The sequence below is a fragment of the Melospiza georgiana genome, chromosome 3, assembly GCF_028018845.1.
Source record: "Melospiza georgiana isolate bMelGeo1 chromosome 3, bMelGeo1.pri, whole genome shotgun sequence".
NCBI classification, from domain to species: domain Eukaryota; kingdom Metazoa; phylum Chordata; class Aves; order Passeriformes; family Passerellidae; genus Melospiza; species Melospiza georgiana.
The window spans coordinates 108,881,172-108,903,293 of NC_080432.1; the positions used below are offsets into that span (position 1 = coordinate 108,881,172).

Consider the following 22,122-nt stretch of genomic DNA (forward strand, 5'->3'; position numbering starts at 1 on the left):
CCCTTTCAACTAGTCAGAGTTTAGATCAGAGTTCTGCAGACTGTGGAATGTCATCCTACTGACAACATCTGATGTGCAAGGAGTACAGGAACATGTGAAGAACTTGTTCAAGGAGCCAAGTTTTAACATGTAATTGATAAGAGGCAAGACTTTAATTTCCAAGCTGATATGGATCTTTTTAAAGCTAGCTACCTAAGAAAAGACTGCCACCAGTATATCCACAGATTTTTTTGATCTGACATTTTGAAATTCTCATCTTTAAGAATTACTTTTCAAGGCAGAATGACAGCCTGTATTTTCAAACAGGGGCTTTTTTATCCATGTAGGCAATGCTGTTTACCTTCATAAATGTTCACACAGTAAAACGGAGCAGAACAGTAAAAATTCATATAATCCAATTTAAGTCAGTCACTAAGGTTCTCTTCCTGCATTACTAAGTAAGCAGCATGGAATTATTATATTGTTATCATAATACAAACAATAGTATAAAAAAATAGTTGCTATCATCCATGCTGAACTCCAAGGGAATAATTTAAGTCTGATCCCGCTGCCTCACCCTGCCCCAATAAACACTCAAATACTTGATTTCAAGATGTTTCCTTGGAAAATGTACAAATACAGTACTACATGTACATTAACCCTCTAGAGACTCTTTGAAACATGTTTAAAACATAGGATGGAAATGCTACAGATAAATAACAGATGCACCTAAGCAAATTTTCTATAGGAAAATGTTAAGAGCAGAAAGCACTTCACATCCCATCAAAATTTATCCTGAAATCTGAATGAAAGTATTAATTGTTAATGGCTATCCTCGAGTAGTTAAATTCTGCTTTTAGTTATAAGGCTGTGTTCCGTTTCAAAATTTTGTAACTTTACCTGAGCTAAGCTTTTTACTTGGCTGGCTCTGATGACAGGATGATAAGAGCTATGGAAGCAGAGTACTGAGTTTTGTCTACCTTGGCAAAATTATTCTCTGCTTTCATAGTAGTTATCTTTCATTGAACTATTCACTGGTTTGTTAACATATGCCTCTGAGCAGTTCACAGTCCAGTAGTCTTTAACTTGGCTACACTTGACCTTCCTCCTACAGCCACACATTTTGTATCTGAAAAGCATCATTCTTCCTAAAGCACTCTTGTCTGGGAATTGCCAGTCTTTACCTGAGAGAGGTTCCATTGAGCTTGTTGGTTTTGTTGCAATCCATACTTATTTTGTGGTGGTGTGACCATCTGTCCCACCATTCCACCTTGAGGTCCAACGACAGTCTGAGGCAGTCCCATCACACCAGTTGGTGCAGTACCAGTAAATCCATTGGGCACTCCCACTCCTACCATCACGCCTGTGCTTTGTCCCATGACTGGCACTGATTGTCCCATCATGTTTCCCATCATCCCAGTTGCTGCTGGCACAGGAACTCCCATGGCTGGAAAGCCTTGAAAGTGAGTTGATGGTTGTGTGGTAAATGGCATAGAAGATGAACCCATGAACATGCCTGTACCAGAGAAGGGAAGATTTCAGCAGAAGTGTCTTGTGACTTTCCACCCCCATCCCATAAGTCAGAAGTGCACCAAAATAATTTTAAGTATAACTCTGTCCATCTGTATGTCAGTGATGCCAATCTAGCTTCTGGTAAAAGCAAAAAATTACTTTAAAACTCTCAAAGGAAAGGAACTCACCACGAGCTAAACTGCCAAGAAAGTCTGGCATCCCTGTGGTGAACCAGAATCTTTCAGTTGCTGTATTGGAGGTCTTTGTGTTCACACAAACACAGCTAAACCAAAGCTCTGACAGTTCTGCAGGGATCCTGGCAGACTGCTGCCTGCACACTGGAGACTCAGACCCTCACTGATTAATTGCATGGCAGAATCAGACTTCACAAATCTTTCCGTAAATTGTACACTTGGTAACTTGAACAGCTATAAACAAATTAAAATCACATATACGTTTTCCTTTAGCATCCATATTACATTTCAGTAATTTTTCTCAGTTTTATAAAAGCTGAAAATAAAAACCTTCATTTGAATATAGTTTAGCAGGTGTCCAACCTTAGCTTTATACATGTACTTTTCTAGATAAAGATTAAAATAGGACTGCACAGAAACCTTCACAACATTATTTACCCGGAGCATTTTGCTGCTGCATTGTTCCTGTGCCATAGAGTGATAAAATGGAGTCTTTGGAGAGTTGTTTCTTTGCTGACTCTTCGGATTTTGTTGTTTGCTCAGTAAATAGATCAAGATCCCCGGCTGCTCCAGACAAGGTGGCAGCTGCTGGTTTAGTGGAAGTGCTCTGGGAAATAAAAGACAAGACAGACTACTGAAAGAAAACAGCAAAAGATGATGTTAAATATTTGCTGTACAGCCTTGCCCCTCAACTTAATAAAACCTCATTAATTTACAGAAACTAAATTTAAGTGAATGGGAATTTAAAAATATGTGGTATGACTAAAGAGAGAAAAAAGAAATGTAGGCAATATGGAAAGATCTTCAGACCAGATGGAGGTTACAAAACAAAGAAAACTAAACCTTCAACCAGCTTCAGGGCGTACACATACAGATTATTCATTCCTGTTGCTTCTACATTTTTCATCAGTGAGAAGCATAAATCAAGAACTGGAGTTAGATTATGAAAAATAATTAGGAAATCAATAAGGAGATTAAAATTCACATCTCATTAATCCTCTCATAGGCAGAATAGATTAGAGAAGAGCTAAAACAAAAGATTAAGGGCTTTGAAATGTATCTTTAGAGAAAAGGCAAAATTTTGGTTATCTACTTCAAGTAATAAAATTTCTAAAATACATTGTTTATAATTGGCTTAGAATTCTGTAAGCATGTTTCACTTATTGAGAAAGCATAATTATCTAAAACTTACTGCAATCTACAAATGAAAAACTAAAATACAGGCAGCCTGGCTTTGTACTGCTCTTGCAATAGAATGTTTTGTAAGCAAATTACATCCAGTGTCTCAGTGCTGTTATGCTGCTGTTCATACCCATTCACTTCCATGTGGAGGCTTTACTGGGGAAGCAGGCAATATATAAGTTCTTGTTATATTCCTTAAAATGCACAACTCATCCTGTTACCAGTGGGAACTTCTAATGTAAATCAACTGCATACAAAATGAAAAAGAGCCAGGACTGCAAATCATACCTAAACTATGGCCCTATTTAGTCCAGCTAAGTGATCTCCTACTGCTTAGCAAACACCTACTGCACCCACAGCTTGCATGAGTTTCAACTCTTCTCCATATTAAAGGAAAATCTTCCTTGGAATATCACTGTCAATGAACTCAACATGTAACCAGGTCTGTTTATTGAGACACCCAAGTTTAGCAGACAAAGGACACCACAAAATACACAGATATGGAACACCCCTACAATCTTCCTTAAAGCAACTATCTCCAACCTGCTGCTTTTGCTGGTGTGCTGTGACTAAGCCCTGAAAAGTCCACTATGGTCACACTGGATTTGTTACAAACACTACAACACAAATATTCAATCTGCAGCTTCAAAAAACACATGACGTGTATGACTTCTGAAGTGCTAAAACCTCTAGCATAAAGTGGTGCCATAGATAAAGGGAAAAAACAAACAAACACCAACACAGAACAATTGTTATCAGCTAAATTTGCAAGAAACCAGCAAAAGAAAGAAGGGCACATTCACACAGTTGATGGTGAAAATTTTCCAAAACTGTTGTAGAAAGGGAAGAAAAAAAACCCAAAGAAAAATAAGAACTTCCTGGAGAGTGAAAAATCTCCATTTGTACTACAGCCAATTTGGGCCAAGTTGACTTAGTGGGCAACCAAGAGTGGGCTGACAGCACTAGAAAGGGAAAGCAAACAGAAAAATACCTATGAAACCTCTCTGGCCACTCTATAATTAAATTTTTCTTTTTTTTCCCTGTAGATACTAAAAAAAACCCTTCTCCCTCGTCCTTCTCACAATAATTTATGATTGCAAAGCAAATAAATGTTTATTTAAGTGGGTAGTAGGAAGCCCTATTTGAGACAATCCTTTATCAGTGTGACATAACCAGTCTTTAAAAATACCAGAATCAGATTTAACAAGACATTCAGGCAAAAGCCCATCCTGAAGAGCAGTGTTGCTTTCCTGTGCATACACCCAGGAAGGCCCATTCCTGAATTGTTCCCTGCTGGCCCAGATCTCCCATGGGGCCTGCTAGGACAGCCCCTGAGCCACAGCCAGGCTGCAGGGAGGAGCACACAGGAGCACTGCAAGTGAGTGAACAGAGGGAGCTTCCCCTCTGCTGCCTGCAGGCAGCAAGGAAGGGATTTACTCTTCTCTAGAAGGCAGAGCTGGAAGCCTGGAGGTCTGATCATGTTATGTTTACAACCTAAGATTAAATGTTCATTTAACGTCTCTTCATTCGGTTTGGTTTTGGAAGATCCTCCAAGGAGCCAAAGCACCGGACAAGCACTCCCTGAAGTGTTCATCAGCTGAATAAATGGAAGGTAATGCAAAATACATGGCAAGAAAACAGCAGGTGGCATCCAAGTTAAAAAACAACCAACATTGACACGATTTTTGTATCTCTAACATTGACATGCGACTCAAGACCTCTACAAAAACACACCTGGCATTCATACAATCATTTTCCTACACACAGTGCTCTTAGTGAGTCATTATGCTAAACCTAAATGCTCATTAGGTGCTTAAGGATCATACTGATAAGCAGTTTCATGATATCAGTGCAACAGAATTTTTCCTACAAACTGAAAGAGACGTGGCAACGGAGGAAATGAAAGAGGGAAGTGGGACAGTGGGACACATGGGGTTGAGAGAAGGACTGCAGGAGAGAAAAAAGCACATGTGCACTTTCCTGCTATCTTCATGTCTCTGGCTGGTATCTAGGAAAGCAGGGATGGCCTGCAGAAAAGCCAGGCCTCCACTGTTTTTTATTTGTATGGTGATAAATAAGAGCCCCACACAACATTTTCAATTTCACCCTGCTGACTGGAAGAGCTATTTGCATAGGGAAAATACAGCCTAGCACACAATTATTCTTAAGTAAGCAAGGTACTAAGTACATTATTAAGGTCTTAAATTCTATATACAATTTTTACCCTTTTTGTCTTTGCACTGTAAATGGACTTGATGTTTATTTCAACTCTTCCTGTTTTGATTTTGTATATTTTGGTTTTAGAAATCTACCCAGTTCCATTAAAAATAATCAACTGTTATTTCCTGTTAATAACTAATGAGGAAATGAGCACTCAACTATATTCAGTTCACAAAGAAAAACACTAAGAAATCTCATCTGTTCTCTTGCATTTAGGAATTATCAGCAATATCTGAAAAATACTAAGATTTTTATCACTTTCTCAGATCATATCCAAGAATATAATTAACCCTACAATAAGATTAAAAATTCAACTTTATTTTTTGCTGCATGTCCAGCACTCACAACAAGTAATATGTTTCCTTTGCAATCCTCCTTGTCTAGGCTTGAAAACATTTATCTTCCCAGCAGTCCCATTTCCAACTCCTTCAGAACTCAAAATAAATTTTTGTTCCTTTAGACTCTGTTCAGCTGACTCCTCCTGGTTCTGGAGTATGATGTCTGCCCTTCCACTGTGCTCCACCTAAGGCATTTAAAGCACCTAAGAGAGTATAATCATGGATTCATAAATGGTTTGGGTTGGAAGGGACCTTAAAAAACTATAAGTTCCAACCCCTTGACATGGGCAGGTCACCTTTCACCAGATCAGCTTACTCAGAGTCCTGTCCAATCTGGCCTTGAACAATGCCAAGGATGAGGCATCCACAACTTCTCAGGGCAACCTGTTTCAGAGTCTCACCACCCTAACAGTAAAGAACTTATTCCTAATATTTGATTGAAACCTTCCCTTGTTCAGTTGGAAGACATTTTCCCTTGTCCTGTCCCTAGACTCCCTAAAAAAGAGTCCCTCCCCATCTTTCCTGTAGTCCACCTTCAAATACTGAAAAGTTACTATAAGGTGTCTCCAGAGCCTTCTCTCTTCTCCAAGTTGAACAACCCCAGCTGTCTCAGCCTCCCTTCACAGGAGCAGTGCTCCAGCCCTCTGAGCATCTTTGTGGCCCCCTCTGCTCCAACAGGTCCATGTTGGGACCTTGCCATGCTGGGAGCCCCAGGCTGCAGGCAGGGCTGCCAGGAGAGTGTAGCAGAGTCAGGCAATCACCTCCCTGCACCTGCTGCTCACACTTCTCCTCATGCAGCCCAGGATACTGCTGGGTTTCCAAGCTGAAAAGGCACACTGCCAGATCTCACTCAGATCTGCACCCACCAGCCCCGCCCAATCCCTCTGTGCAGGCCTGCTCTCAACTTATTGCCCAGCCTGGAGTCACGTTTGGAATTGCTCTAACTCCATTTGAAGGAATGAAACTTTTGCTTTCAGATAACTGAAAATCTAGACAGGGGTAAAGCAAACATAAGCACAAGCTACAAGCATTTCAACTGACTGTATTGGAATAGGACTACATAGCTTTCCAGTCTTGCCCTGCTTAAATAGCACTCATGATAAAGCAAATTTCTGAAAAAGCACATTTTTACAAAAAATCTCAGGACTTTGACACACTAACATCACCACAATTCATTAATAACTTGAAGCTTGTTTGCCAGTCTATGGCAACCATGGAAGATACACACACTGGACCTCAGGGAAAAATGAGTATTTATGAACATCTCTTTATCTAAAATATGCCACCAAAGTTTTTCACATATGAATCATGAAAAACACACGCCATCTCTAAGAAAATACACTTTTGTAGCCACTGAACTGATTCTCAGCTCCCAATACAGTACAATTCAAATCAGGCCCACACACACACACAAAATCCAAGGAAGTTTAAGTTGACTAAATTTGAGTATCCTGCTTGGAGAAAGACATATTTCCAAACTTAATACCTCACAGTTCTCTCCTTCTCTTCCTCCCTACAAACTTCACTGAAGAATGAAGTTCACACTTTTTCTGGAAGACAATACTATACAAAATTTGAAATTAACATCTGGCTAAAACAATTTAAGAAACTGTTTTAATATAGGTAAAAATTATAGACCTTTGCTCAGTTCCTATACAATATTTGGCAACAAACCCTATTCTAATACCTATAATTTAGCTATGCCCCCTTCATATGAAAAAAACATCATTAAACATATGAAATGTTCTTCTTTCCTTTCTGTGCCCATGAATAATGCATAATTTATAGCACATGCCTTTTATCTAGTTCTACTGTAGAAGCTGCTTAAGGTAACTCTTCTCAAACCCCCCTGAGTTTGCTAATAGGCAAAATTCTATAAAAAACCAAATTACTCTGTCACATATTGTTCTTTACCAGTCCTTTATAAATTCAACAGTTTGCACAATAGCATAGAGCTATACAGAATGGTGGGAAGAAACATTTAAATATTTTTGCAAACTGTGATAAAGACACATCTGACAGCAGAGTCAAAGCACTCATGATCATCAATGCTCAAGTCACATTTGAAAAAGGAGAAACAAATGCTTTTGTTTTCACTTGAAAAACACGTTTGGCTATGACAATGGACATAAATCCTAAGTTTTGCAGACATCATGATGTTTCAGTCTCATAATAAAACATTCAAACAGACATTTCTGTGCTCCACAGTGCCATAAACCAGAGTGCATTTAGCATCAAATGCTGCCTTTCAGGTTAAAATGGAGAAGAAAAGCAATCTTGTGAAAACTCAAGGGTCATACAGATCAGTTTGAGGAGCACCAATAAATTCCCTTCTTTTTCAGAAGAAAAGCTCTCAAATCCCACTGTAGCACCTCAGACACCTACAGTGCAGAACATAATGATAAAAATCTCAGCGAGAAAGCAAGCCACGCTATTCCACATTTTATCCCCTTCTTCTACCTACTTTTTATAAATTTCAATACATTCCATTAATAGATATTCAAACAAGTTCAAATTAGGGTTTGACCATGGACTTATACTTTAAATTTTCCAATTTAAAGCACAGGAACTGAATATTAGGGTCACTCAACTGCTGATCTGAGTTCATGCTCACTTCACGAATTACAGCGTCACACAAAATAACTTCACATTATAATCACACCTCTTATTTACTTCAAGAAATTTAAATAGACCAAGTCCTTAAACCCTCCCACAATAAGGCACCTGTATCCTGCTAACTCTTCTCTGAATCTCATACAACTTATTTCCATGTTGCAAGGTGAAAGATCTCACAAAATACTTATAGCACTGCCAAATGAGAGGCAAGTTCTCCCCAGTCTCAGTTCCCAGACTAGACATCACCATCTTGAAACAGAAACATGCAAGGTCTTGATAATCCCCAAGAAAAACAGGATGATAATAATAATATTCAGGATAATAAAGAACCAGGATAACAATAGTAATATTCTTGGCCCCACTTTAGCAAGCAACCCACGTAATCACCATCAGAAACCTGTCTTCTGCTACCTACCTGTGTTCCTGTCTCTTATCTGTAGATTATCTGATTACATTACATTTTCTTTGAGATACTGATTAAAAACAGAAGATAACCAAGAATTAAATATTGCAATACACCATAAGGATCATGTGCTTGATAAAAAAATGCTTGCTGAAAGTTCTGTTTGTTCCTCCTGATTACAGCACTCAGAGGAAAGAAAAATGTCACTACAAATCCGGACAGGTTTGTTCACAGCAAGTGAACATATTAATGCTTTCTAGTGTACAAAGAAGGTGATACTCACCAGATATTGAGATAGTATTGTCCTTTCTACCACTTTTTAATCAATTTAGTAGTACCATACTTAGGCTAGAAACTAGCACAAAGATGAACCCCATGTCAAAATATTCCTCTCACAAAAGGTCCAGTGACCAAATCTTTATCACAGAAATGAATTTAATATGTTATATATACACACAATTCAGTATGCTTTAGTAGCTACTCTATTATTTAACCCTTCACTAGTCATCATCACCTAGGTATCATCCTTCACTTTGCTTTTTTTCACTCTTAAGTATTGAGCCTTCTTTTGGATTTCCTGCATTCTTCAGCTAAATAATTCTTTAACCAACAGATCACATCATATATCCAAGGAATAGAAACAAAAGAAGGCTTTTCTTTCTCAGGTTGCTCTTTTCTCCTGGGCATGCAGTAACTATATACAGCAGTCATCATTTCCAGCTTCAGAATGACTGGAAAGGGGGAAAACCAGAATTCAGTGCTACCCAATAAGTACAATACTACCATTGGCCCCTTTATTTTGAGGCCAAGTGACAAATTCAAAATTCTAGGTTTGAATTTACTCAATCTGCACCCAAATGTAATAAAGTAAAAACTAAGGGAAGCTAGAAAGGGGTTACTGCTTTTCACATCTAGCTCTACAGGGATCAATTCTGATATAAAGCATTAGAATACCAGACAACAAGCACTCAGATATTGCTGTTCCTGGTACTTTGACCAAAGACTTCCACAAGAGATAAGAACATCTACAGCAACAATGTCCTTTGCAATTTTAGTTAACACATCCAAATTGAAATGCAAATATACATGTTATTTCCCTCACTGTTTATGGGTAGCTTAACACATGGTGGGAAGCTTGCTCTATCTGAAGCATTATGTTTAAAAAGAAACCCTCACTAGCACATTGCACAAAGTCAGCCCTCAGCAGCAAGTAGGGAAAGGGAGAGTAAAAGATAACAAAATGTGTTGAATAAAATGTATCTGCTTTAAGGCACTCAGAACTCCTTTTCATCATTATCCCTTTCATTGTGCATACTATGAAAACTAAAGGATGAAAAGAGTACAGATCACATGTCCAAAATCATAAATTCAAGAATACACACAATCCTTTCTGGTTCAGCAGAGTGAGACAGAAAGCCCTACACAAAAATAAGCTTCTAAATGACCTTAACAAAATGCCCCAGATGGGGAAGCTAGCCCAGCACTACTCCAAAACCTCCCTCTCAGAAGCCAGTGTGGGTTAAGGAAATCTGCACATGTGCACCACCAACACCCTGCTCTTTGGGTTGTATGGCTACTTCAGGAGAGCTGCAGCTTCAAGCAGCTTCTTTGTTGTCCCTTTCCAGGCTATAACTGGCATGGTGATGGTTTGCTTCCAAACTATCATGGCTATCAAACTATCATGGAGCAGGCCATGCACAGGAGTCATGCTACTCTCAAGTACAAGTTCCAAGATGATACAAAAGACAGATCAGCCCAGGCAGCAATATAAATTTTTCTTGATATCTGTTCTTGATTTTGAGTATGAAACCTCAGACCCCAAATTTTTAGCATGTCTAAGAGAGAAGCATCTGCTGCAGCCTTTCCTAAATATCAGCATCACAAAGAAATAAGGGGTCTTAAAAAGTATTACTTGATGCCCAATAACCTGAGAACATAAAGTTATATTCAGCAATACCTATTAAAAAAAGAATAAGACCAAAGAATATAAATGAAAAGAAAACATTACTATCATCACCATGGTAAGACAGAATCCAATTTAGCTGGATAACCAGAAGGAAACACCACACCATGTACTTCTATATCCAAGCAGTCCAGAAGCTTGAAGAGGTGAGAAAAATATCAGTATTACAGTTTTAGCATCTCTAGTCATGAGGTGCTTAAGATGTGTAGAGAATTGTGCACTCCTTCTGTGTGAATGAACAATTTCCTGAAGGAAAATCCACATGTGCATGCACATATTTACACATACATATAACTAAATACACTTAATAAATTTTACCTGAGCAGGAGGTACTGCAGCTGCTGGTAAAGGATTAGAGATCATGGGGCCAAAGATATCCAGGTCATCATTCAGTGCTGTGACAGCAGCAGTGCCTCCATTTGTAACAGATGCTTCAGCTGGACCATCTAAAAAAGCAACAGAATCACTCTTAAAGTGAAAATTATGAATATCTTAACACCATGAGAATAATTAAAGCTGTTTATTCCCTCCTGCCCTGCCCCCATCAAAGATGTGCTCAATTTTTGAGATATTTTTCGGACTGCAATATTGTTCAGATTTTGTAAAGACCTCTTTCCTGAAGAAGATGGCACATTACTGTCCTTCAGAAAAAAACCAAACAAAAAACAACCAGTGATAAAAAACCTACTTAAAACTTCCCTAAGGACAACCACACCAACTTAGCAGTACAGACTACTTATTTTTCAGGAGTCTCTGCACACCAAGATTTGTAGTAAGAATTTAAATAGATGTCTTACTGAGAAGGTTCAAATTTGGTAGCCATGTATCAGACAAAATACACTCATCTGTGCTCCAGAATTAAAATCTGCATTTTAGAATCCATGAAGTTATTCTTGATATGCTAATTTACTTAACAGTACATAAATAAACTTTGCACTAGGGAAAAGGTCAACCCTTTTTCAAAAGTCCTTTGCACAGACTTTATTCCATAGCTCCATATGAGCACACCTGCCAGGCACACTGAGCTAATAACCCATAAGAACCTATGGCTCTCACTCTGAGCCTTGGTGTCTGTAAGCCACTTTAACACATGAACACATTTACTGATCTAGGTGAAGGTGGATGCATGCATGACAAAAAATAATCATGGCTTAAAGAGAATTTGCAATAAAGTACTTTAAAAGATACAGGGACAAAAATATCACAAAAGTGTTTTTAAGGAACAGAGCAACTATCCTCTTTTGATTTCAAGCAGCTCAAGAAAAAGGCTTAAGAATTGGCTAATAAATTTATACCTAAGCATATAACAAGTGGGTTGCCATTACATAGGGCTTGACAAATACAAAGGTGACTCTAGATTCTGCTAAACTTTATAATGACTGAATAGTCCTAGCAGCAAGTTTAAGAAAGCTTATATAGGCAATAGAAGAAGTTCAGTCTAAAATTAACCAATCTCAGTGTAGAAGTTAGACTTCTCTGGTAGAACAACCTAGCTGAATTAAGTCAAAACTTTCTCTGCAAAAGAAACACTGCCATGACTGGCACAGCTGTTTATATATCACAGGAGGGTCAGTATTCCAAAAACCCCAAAGTACACTACACTGAAAACAGTACACTAACATCCTAAGAGTGCATTCTGAGACAATCCACTCAGAAGATCATTACCCACAGATGCTGTGCTGGTTTTGGCTGGGATAGAGTCAATGTTTCTCTCAGTAACCAGTATGGGGCTCTGATTTGGATTTGCACTGGAAACAGTTGATAACACAGGGATGTTTTCATTATTGCCAAGCCACGCTAGCACAGCGTCAAAGCCTTTTCTGCCCCCTACCCCACCCCACCAGTGAGGGGCTGGCAGAGCACAAGGAGCTGGGAGAGGACGCAGCCAGGACAGTGAACCAACTACCAGAGGGATATTCCATACCCAACACATAATGCCACGCTCAGTAAATATAGCAATGGGAAGAAGGAGGAGGAGGAGAAAGACCTTTGGAGTGATGGCATTCGATTTCTCAAGTCACTGTTACATGTGCTGGAGCCCCAGCTTCCTGGGGATGTCTGAACAGCTGCCTGCCCATGGAAAGTGGTGGATGAATTCCTAGTTTTGCTTTGCTTACACACACAGCTTTTGCTTTATCTGTTAAACTATTTTTATCTCAACCAACAAGTATTCTCACTTTTGCCCTCTGGATTCTCTTCCCCATCCCATGAGGGGAGAGAGCAAATGGCTGTGTGAGGCTTAGTTGCCAGCTGGGGAAAACCATGACAGACGCCTTCTCATTTCTGTCTGCCTTCCATGAAGGCAAAGTGGCCATGGGAATGAGTTAACACTAGTAGATCTTCTATACTGAATAAAAAGTGAGCAGCTTGAGGAATGTGAAGTAGCCACCTCAGTCAGTTTTATTACTCTTCTGTGACTTGACTTTGCTGGGGGACTGCTGTTGCACTGATTCTGAAAAGCAAAGTTACAAACTCAGCCATGATTAGGATGGAGCTACTTCCACCTTAATGCAAAGGTTGCCTCTTTCCCTTATTTCTGATGAATGGAAGCCAGTGGACAGCAAAATGACCATATGTATAATCTACTGCACCATTTGATGCACATTAGTGCTTTGAGATGTGTGCAAATAAGTGTACTGGTCATTTAAGCATAAGTTGCTCTTGAGGTCATTCTGCAGACTGGCAGTTCCAAAAACATCTCCCCAAAGGTTCACTGTTTCAGATAAATTTAGGAATGAACTGTGCATAATTTTCAAACAAAACAACTGTCAGGAATTAATAATTTAATGTTCTCATTTTCTCAGTCAGACACATGTATTTAAAAAAAAAAAATCTTTCTTGTCACATTCCAAAGTAGTTTAGATTTCCTGAATGTAAAAGTGTTTAACAGAGAAGACTGAAAATTTAAATGCAATAATTTACTGAAACAAGCACTTCACATATTTAAAACAGTCATGACAGAACTCATTTGCAAAAATATAGTATTTTTCAAGTATTTAATATGCTGCTTATAAATTAATATTATGAAAACTCAGATTTTTGCTAGATTTGTTCTGTAAGAATGCTATTTGGCAATGTACATGCCTTTCATCTGTTACTGAATAAATACCTCTCTGTCTCCACTGATGCAGAAACCAGACATTTTGAATTACTGTTTATAACACGGTTTTAAGCCAGTATGAATAACATTAATAGATGATCCTGTTTTACTGATTTCTCAAAAGGTAATAAAAGAGACTCCAAAAACCTTCCCCCTTCCCTACTGAAAGAAATAAGTTTCAGAATATAGAAGAAAACCTAACAGTGTTTTCACTCCAGTTTATTACTTGTAGCAATATTAGTGTTTCAATTTAAATATATTTGTATGCAGGCAGATACAAGCTTGTTTTTCAACAAAATAATTCACATTATTATACAGAGATTATGGATAGTCTCAACTTTAACACACTAGGTCATGGATTAGGATGTATTTCCTCCTTTCTCTTTCATTTTAAAATACTTCTGTAATACAAAAAAGATACTTCAGCAGAGTCCTCAGTTTTAATTTACTCTAAGTATGTCACTATTCCTACAACTTGTGTCACCTATCATTAAAACCCGATTAGAAGAGGTGGTGTGTATATGACAGAAGGAAACAGAGCTGCAGCCTTTGCAGGGAACAGGTAAACATCAGATTAAGTTACATGGACCTGAGTATTTTGAGACATTTATAGCTTCAGCCATCACATGATCACTTTGAAGCAATTAGCTTTTGAGAAACAGTACTTCCATCACTTTTCTGGAGAACACATCCATAGCTAGGAATGAAATGTTAGATGTAGCAAAAACCACTGCAATGAGAGCAGATGCAAAGCAGGGCTTCCATGCTCAGAGAAGGGAATGTGAAGAGTCTACAGATGCTGCTCCTCACCCTTACTCCTAGGTGTGGTTCCAAAACTTTTCTTCTTACAGTTTATGACAATATTACACATAATATATGACTATTGTCTGCCACAATGTAACAGCAGATGATGCTTCTGACTTCAGATTAGGAAATTTTGTTTCAGTTTGATAGCAGAAACAGGAACTGTTTACCAGGATATACTCAATAATACAGTGAAGGGTTCCAGTGAAGTTTACCTTTACATGTATAGATTTTATTAATCCCTGACATGATTTGCACTGCATGATTTCCAATTCAGTGCTGCCTTCTGTTATTCATATGCATCATAGCTTTCATATACATCATCAATCCTTAGTCTATTTATCTGCACCAATAGTGAGAAAGACCAGCAGAAGGGCTTCAAAGGGACAGCAGGACAGGGAACAGCAAAAAAGCAGATCTGGTCTTAAACTCTAGATTTCTGAAGCTCATTTTTTATGGGCCAAACTGTTTACAAGAACTTTGTCACTAAGCAGCCATGTATTTTTATATATACAATCATTTATGACAGCCATACCAAGACTTTCAATAAAGAGAATATGCATATGATTATTTTTTACACTAAATTACTAGAAAGGCAGAACTGAGAGAAATAGGTCAATAGTTCCAATGAAAATCTGGGGCAAAGATTCAAAGATTCAAGTAAGGTCTATCTGGCCAAAATTATTGCAGAATTATTTAATGCATAAGTAAATTTTTATTTACTGCTAAAACCTTTGCAGAAAGGAAAAAGCATTCACAGGGAAGCAATTTCTATATAATATTTCTGAAAATAAAATGTGGAAAGCCAGAAAGCTAGTAATGCCTCAAGTGGTTGTAAATGTTTTCCTTTTAGGTAGATATATTGCTTACCTAAGCATAATCTGAACATTGCAGCAATACTATAAATGTTAACATATTTACAAGCTCAAGAAGTGGGGCCATGCAAACCTCATGAGGTTCAACCAGCCCAAACGCAAGGTCCTGCACCAGGTCTGGGCAATCCATGCTATAAATACAGGCTTGAGGGGGAATGGATTGAGAACAGCCCTGGAGAGCAGGACCTATGGACCCTGAAGGATGAAAATCTGGACATGAGCAGGCAATGTGCACTTGCAGCCCAGAAATTCAATTGTATTCCAGGCTGCATCCAAAGCAGCACGGGCAGCAGGTTGAGGGAAGGGATTCTACTTCTCTTCTCCACTCTGGTGAGACCCCACCTGGAGTGCTGCATCCAGCTCAGGGGTCCCAGCACAGGAAAGACATGGACCTGTTGCAGGAGGTCCAGAGAAAGGCTATGAGGGTGATCAGAGGAATTTCTCCTGTAAGGAAAGTCTGAGGTGGGGCTGTTCAGCCTGGTAAGAGAAGGCTCCAGGGAGACCTTACTGCAGCCTTCCAGTACCCAAAGACCTGCAGGAAAGATGGGGATAGACTTTTTATTAGGGTCTGTAGTGATACAACAACGGGAAATGGTTCTAAACTGAAACAGGATACATTCAGACTAGATATAAGAAATAAATTTTCCACAATGAGGATCATGAAAGGTTGCTGTTTCATGGGGTAGCCCTCTCAGGGAGAGGTGGTAGTATCCTCTTCCCTGCAAACATTCAAGGCCAGGTTGGATAGGGCTCTGAGTAACCTGATCTAGTTGAAGATGTCCCTACCTATGGCAGGGGGTTGGACTAGATGACCTTTAATTGACCTCATCTATTCTAGGAGTCTATGATCTATATGTGCATATATGATAACTATACATTTAAAAATCTATCTTCACTATTTCTTAAATACCACTTTCTGACTTAGGACCAACCATGCTGCTTTTGGTACTTATCCATCAGTCCAACAAATGACAAAAGTACATTTTGCAGTTATGCAACATTCAGCTACATTTCATATCACTATTAACCTCTCAAAACTTCAGAGGACTTGTTCAGAAAATATTTCCCATGCAGAAGCAGATAAGCAGCTTTTAGTATATCATATTTTACCTCCAGTCATGCCAGATGAATGCCCCACACATCAAATTCAGTAAATACCATAATAAATCTGTTTCCTTCTAGTTATTTGTTGTACCTATAGTGGTTAACCCAGAATATGAAATTGTTTATTTTTTGAAGGGCACATCTAAACATGGTAAATCATGCAGAATATGCAAACTGCACTTTTCTTCTTTCTGGTAATTCTGTAAGGTAATATAATTTAAAACCACTATTTTTTCCCTTTTTTCCTCTCTATGTCAAAGTAATTTCTAAGTGGCATACCTTGGCAAACACAATGATCACAAACTGCCTGTGTAACATTCCAATATTCCACGAACATTTGTACATAACTATCATACCATTTTCTACAGAATATTAAGAAATAATTTACATCAACCTGGCATAAGTGGAGACGTCTACTTTGTAAGTATAAAAAACCAAAAACGAGCACAGAGCACAAGGTTAACACTAGAGAGATGAAAATACAGCACCACCAATCATGTAAGTGCTGAAGAACTCTGGTTTACACACTGTGACTTTCAAACCAAAGAGTGTTTCCTATAATTACCCTATTAAAAATTCATTTTATAACATCCTGTATTATTGATTTTAGTGTCAATTTTAGATCTCCACATTTTCAACAGGGCATTCTTCCAGCATGGGTAACATCCAAATAATTGTAGAGATGACTAAAAAAGCAGCTTCAGGCTTGGCCTAGAGAAGCAGGCTGTTATTTCCCACTGCTTGGGAAGAGAGGAAAGGAATCTGGGGTTGCACAGCAAGAACACTGACACTGCTGCCTGTAGAGAGCATAACAATATTTAGTTTATTCATGTCCATTTCTCCACCTTTCTGTATGAGGAGTTCTGAACTAAAATCTAATCTGAATCAGAAAGCAAAAACCTAAGAATGTTGTTGCATTATCAAAAAGTAAGTACCTAAAGAGCATCTCAATAACAACCCCCTGATAAGGAAATCAAGGGAAGCACACAAATCTATTTGAAAGGGCTCAGAACAAGCACAAAAGTAATAGTAGTGTCACTGAAGATATTATGCCTCTTCTCCTATTACAAGATTTAAAGGTACAATTCCCCAAGTCATATATTCTTGAAAATTTTGCAATTTGTAAATAGAAGTGAAAGAGAGTTTCCTTTTAGAAAATTGCCCAGCTATAATTTTCATAGGATAAGACCTATCTAAGGAAGTTTACCTTCTGATGAGGTCACTACTGCAAAACCAACTGAGACAAAAACAACGACCCAGAGACTAACATCATACCCAAAGCTAGCAGTGAGGGTTACCCCAGAAAATACTTTGCCAAAAAGCTGGGCTGTTCTGAAAGCCAAAATTATTCTAGCATGAATTGTGATCCATTAAAATTACTTAATCTGCTATCACAAGTGATTTTGAGCTGCCCTACTAAAAGCTAGTACTATTCTCCACTAGCAGAAATGAAGTCCTAAGAGAATGAATCCTCATTAGAAAAATGTCTGCTCAGTAAGAACGAGCTAAGGAATCATATCAATTTTAATATTATTTGATATGACACATCAAACATTTTAATCAGCAGCACATCACTGCAGCAAAAGAGGTGAGTGAAATTCTGGGATGTATCCACAGGGGTGTTAACTTGCTGAGGCAAAGATGTGATCATCCCACTCGACTCAGCACTTCCCAGGCTTCACCTGGAGTCTGTGTCCGGTTCTGGCTCCCACAATTCAGGACAGACACAGACTGGAGAGCGTCCAAAGGAGAGGCATGAAGATGGCCAAAGGGCTGCAGGACCTGCTCTATGAGGAAAGACTGAAGGAGGTCAGTCTTTTCTCCCTGGAGAAGGGAAGGCTCAGGAAGATTCCATCCCAGCATGCCAGTACCTGAGGGGCAGCTGGGAGGAGGACACAGCCTCTCTCTGCACAACACACGGAGCACACAGGGAACACAGGGGGCAGCAGGTACAAGTTTGTCAACGTAAGAAAGAAATTTTTTATTGTGAGATCAATTGCTGGAACAACTCCACATGTGGCAGAGCTCCCATCACTGGAGATTGGCAGGCTGTGTGCCCAGACAGGATGCTAGATAGATAGGATGCTACATAATCCCTCCACTCCCCTTCCCATGGACTCCTTGGAGCAGAAGGTCATTTGAAGTCCCTTCCAACCTGGACTACTCTATGGTTCTGTGATGTACTGGGTTGATGTGACCTCTCTTTTAATACTATCTGAAGTCTTCTATTGCAGGTGCTAATTAAAAGACAACTCTCCAAATGAAATATGCAGGTCTGGTCTCATTAACAAATATCTCATTTGCAGCTCAATGGATTCCAAGTGCTACTGGCTTATTACACTGCTTTTCAATTTGTTATTTAAAAGATCTTTAAGCATTCCCTCCTCTAAAATTATGGGGTTTTAACATACATATTATAAACTTTGCCCTTTTTATATCTCACTGAAGAAGCAGAGCTGTTGAGCACCAATTATAATACTATTTTCATTGCACATTACATCTCAAGTTAGCCAATGTAATCTGAGTTCATTATTGTATCATAAAACAGTGTTACCAAGATACTTTTCAAATCATGACCAACAGAATACAGAAGCCTAGCAATCTCAAAACCACATATTGATTAAATTTTAGGTTTTAATTAGGTTGTTGGTCTGCTAAAGGAAAATAAAGGAGAATCAGCTTTCCATCAGGTCTAAATTACTTTTTTTTTTTAAATAGGCTCATTCTACATTCATTCTATGGTGTTAATTAAGATTTGCATGCCTATAGTAGCAATTACTTGGAGTGAGATATGGACAACACACACATAACCCATGCAAAAATGGTACTTTACAGTTAGCTCTACATCAGAGGGAAAAAACCACTGATGTGAATGTGAATTTTAAAACAGAGAAAACATTTACTGTTTTGTCACATTATTCATACCTTGAAAGAAAAAATTTTAAAAACCTCAAAACACTCTTCTACAAAGTGAAGTTTTAGAATTGCATTTAAGAGACTTATTAGCCTCCTCCAATATAATGTAGAAATCATGTAGAAAATTAAGAGTAACCATTACATGGATAGAAAGTGAATACTCTTAATATTCATTCACTTGTTATCCATTGATATCTTATTCACATTCAACTAACAGAAGATTTTCCTAACACAGAATTTCAAAAGGAAATAAAAATACTGCAATATTTTATTTTTCCATTTACATTTTAAGATTCAATCAAATGGAAAAAACACATTTAGAGCAACACTAGATAAATGAAAGACATATTTTATGAGAATGGCCTATAGACAAGAGTAAAGGCAGACAGTGTCAATTAAATAATTTTACTAGAAACTGCTTTATTTACAGGACAAACCCACAGCTACCTGCCAGTAAGAAAGTGAAAAGGTGGATTAGATAAAAATGAATGATAGTTGCAGTCAGTACAAAACACTGAAATGCCCACTATATTGAGTTTTACAAGGTATTAGTCAGCTGCAGTCTGACAGTTTACAGTTCTTTTAACTAATATAGGAAATGCATGATATAATGTCTTTTACAGATACATGGCTCAGATGACCTCAGCATTTTCATTAAAAAGTACAAATGTACCATAAACAATGAAATACTACAATCCACAAGGCCTTTGAAAATCACTTTGATAACTTCCACTTCCCACAGGATCTCATTACTCTCCCTAGCAAAAAAGTACTGATATACCCACATCCCAATGGCATTTTCCATTATAGTTTTAAATTCATGCATGCAATCTTATGGTTTTCATATTAATCTTTCAGTAATCACAGAAAAAATATAAAAGTATATATATGAAAATATAAAATTACATATCTATGTTTGATTTAAAACCAAGCAATTATGTATTGCTTACCAAGTCCCAAGAGGTCAATAGTGGGTTCTGATGACTTTTTTGGACTTGCTTTAGCTTCTGATTGCTGATCCTCTTTCTTCTGTGGCTTGTAAGGGGAAAAAAACCAAATACAAGTAACATGTCTGAAAAGATTCAGTGCTTAAAAAATTTTCATTAAAGACGCTGTTTCAGTGGCAGAAGTAAAAGTTCTTTTCCATATTTGTTTATCATAATGAATTTGATTTGTAATGAAGTATGTGGCAGTTATGGTCAAAAGGGACATGGCACATGACTGTGAAAAATTATTGTTCACTGGTATGTACTAAATTTTTAAATAAATTTAAGTTCGAGGATAGTTTAAAATAAACTGAAGTCTTAAACTGAACCACTGCATATCATGCAACAGGCAAAAAGCTGTCTATAATTTATCAACTCATTTCAGCAACCAAACTAAACAGTTCTGAAGCATAAAGAGTAAAAAAAAGTTTTTAAAAGCTTAAATTTACAAACTAGAAGCATACTAATGACATCAATTTGCCTTTCTGCAAAGAACATCTGCAAAACGTTCAGAATTTTGATATGCTGAGCACTGATGCACACAACCTGAGTTCATGACTTTTTCCTTTATAAACCTGCATGCTAATAACAGCATTCTTTTCCTTCTGAAAAGGGAATTCCCAGTCTTCTCTTGCCCAAAGATTCCAAAATGCATGATGGCATTGATGTGAAATTTGATTACCAAAATTACATCATAAATCTGTTTATAGTTCTTACACCAGTATCAGGCTGATCCCCTGAATCCATCAAAACATAAATTACTAAAATGAAGATGAACTGGTTAATAGTAGTGACACGACAAATGCATTTCTTCATGCGCATTTAATGTGCCTTTCTCCATACTTTTCACAAAAACCTGAAGTGGATTGGTTGATCAATGAGTACAGCCTTTAACCAGAGGAGATTACCCAGTAACAGGGGCAGGGCACTGCCAGGCTGGGCACTGGGCAGGCACTGACAGAACACCTTTAACCACAAACACAATGTGGCTTTCACAGGGTCACTGAGGCTCCTGAGGCTGCACAAGTCCTTGAATCTTAGTATTTTCATACTTTAAACTTCAACACATTCATATAAGATCTGGTTTAGGTACTCCTTTACTTTCTTCCTCTCCTGCCAAAGGGGGATAAAGAGTGAGGAGCTTGGTGTTTGTAAAGAGCAGTGAGGAAACTCAGGAGTATTCAAAGGGAGCCCAAGTGAACAGAAGCCTGTTACACTACACACACTCCTCTTGCATGAGCAAATCCCCACTGAAAACCTTCAGTAAGAGCCCCAATTAACCAAACTCCATTCCTGCAGGTACTGCAAACAGGTACCATCACACATACTCTGACCCCTGCTAATCTTTCAGAGAAATACTTGCTCCCTCTTGCCAAAAGTCCGTAGTTTGACTTTACACATCTTGCTCAAGATGCAGCTCTTTGGGAAATAACCTGATGAAAAAGCAGTCCACAAATTGCCTGATTCTATTGTGTATTGTAACTTGCAACACCTTGTTTACAACCTGGAGCATAGCACACTAATTCCAAACACAAAAAAAGTATCATTTTTGAAAGTAAACCATGACAGCATATCAAGGATTTTTTAAAAGTGTTTAAAAGTGACAATTCAAAATGAAGTTTTCTACAACTGACCATATCTCAGTAAATATGCCATAAACCAATAAAATAATTATTATAAACACTAATCAGGATTAACAGTAAGTACTTCAGAACAGAGTGTGCCATAAAACCTTGAACATCTGAATTTTCTCCATCTCTGTAAGAAACACTATGTGTCACAGAAGTTGAAAAAAGAAGCATTTCTGACATGCTCCTTTATTTCATGACACTGGCTTTTTTTCCTTTTGCTTAAATAGCTTAAAAGTTACGAATATAGAATCATTTCTTTCAACAGAAAAGAAAAACCATTAGAATTATATTAAATTTCC

At 38.0% G+C, this 22,122-nt stretch overlaps 1 protein-coding gene across 2 annotated transcripts in view; it reads right to left on the bottom strand.

Moving 5' to 3' along the window:
- Positions 1 to 22,122, bottom strand: part of SMAP1 (small ArfGAP 1) — a 93,625-nt gene that overhangs the window by 2,128 nt on the left and 69,375 nt on the right. Inside the window, exons 7-10 of one of the 2 annotated variants that reach the window (XM_058021558.1) lie at positions 20,157 to 20,235; positions 10,726 to 10,853; positions 2,124 to 2,292; positions 1,164 to 1,495 (exon numbers count right to left, since the gene is read on the bottom strand). In XM_058021558.1, coding sequence (XP_057877541.1) covers positions 1,164 to 1,495; positions 2,124 to 2,292; positions 10,726 to 10,853; positions 20,157 to 20,235 — 708 coding nt within the window. Of the gene's footprint in view, positions 1 to 1,163; positions 1,496 to 2,123; positions 2,293 to 10,725; positions 10,854 to 20,156; positions 20,242 to 22,122 lie in introns of both variants that reach the window. The other variant, XM_058021557.1, reaches the window with a different exon arrangement.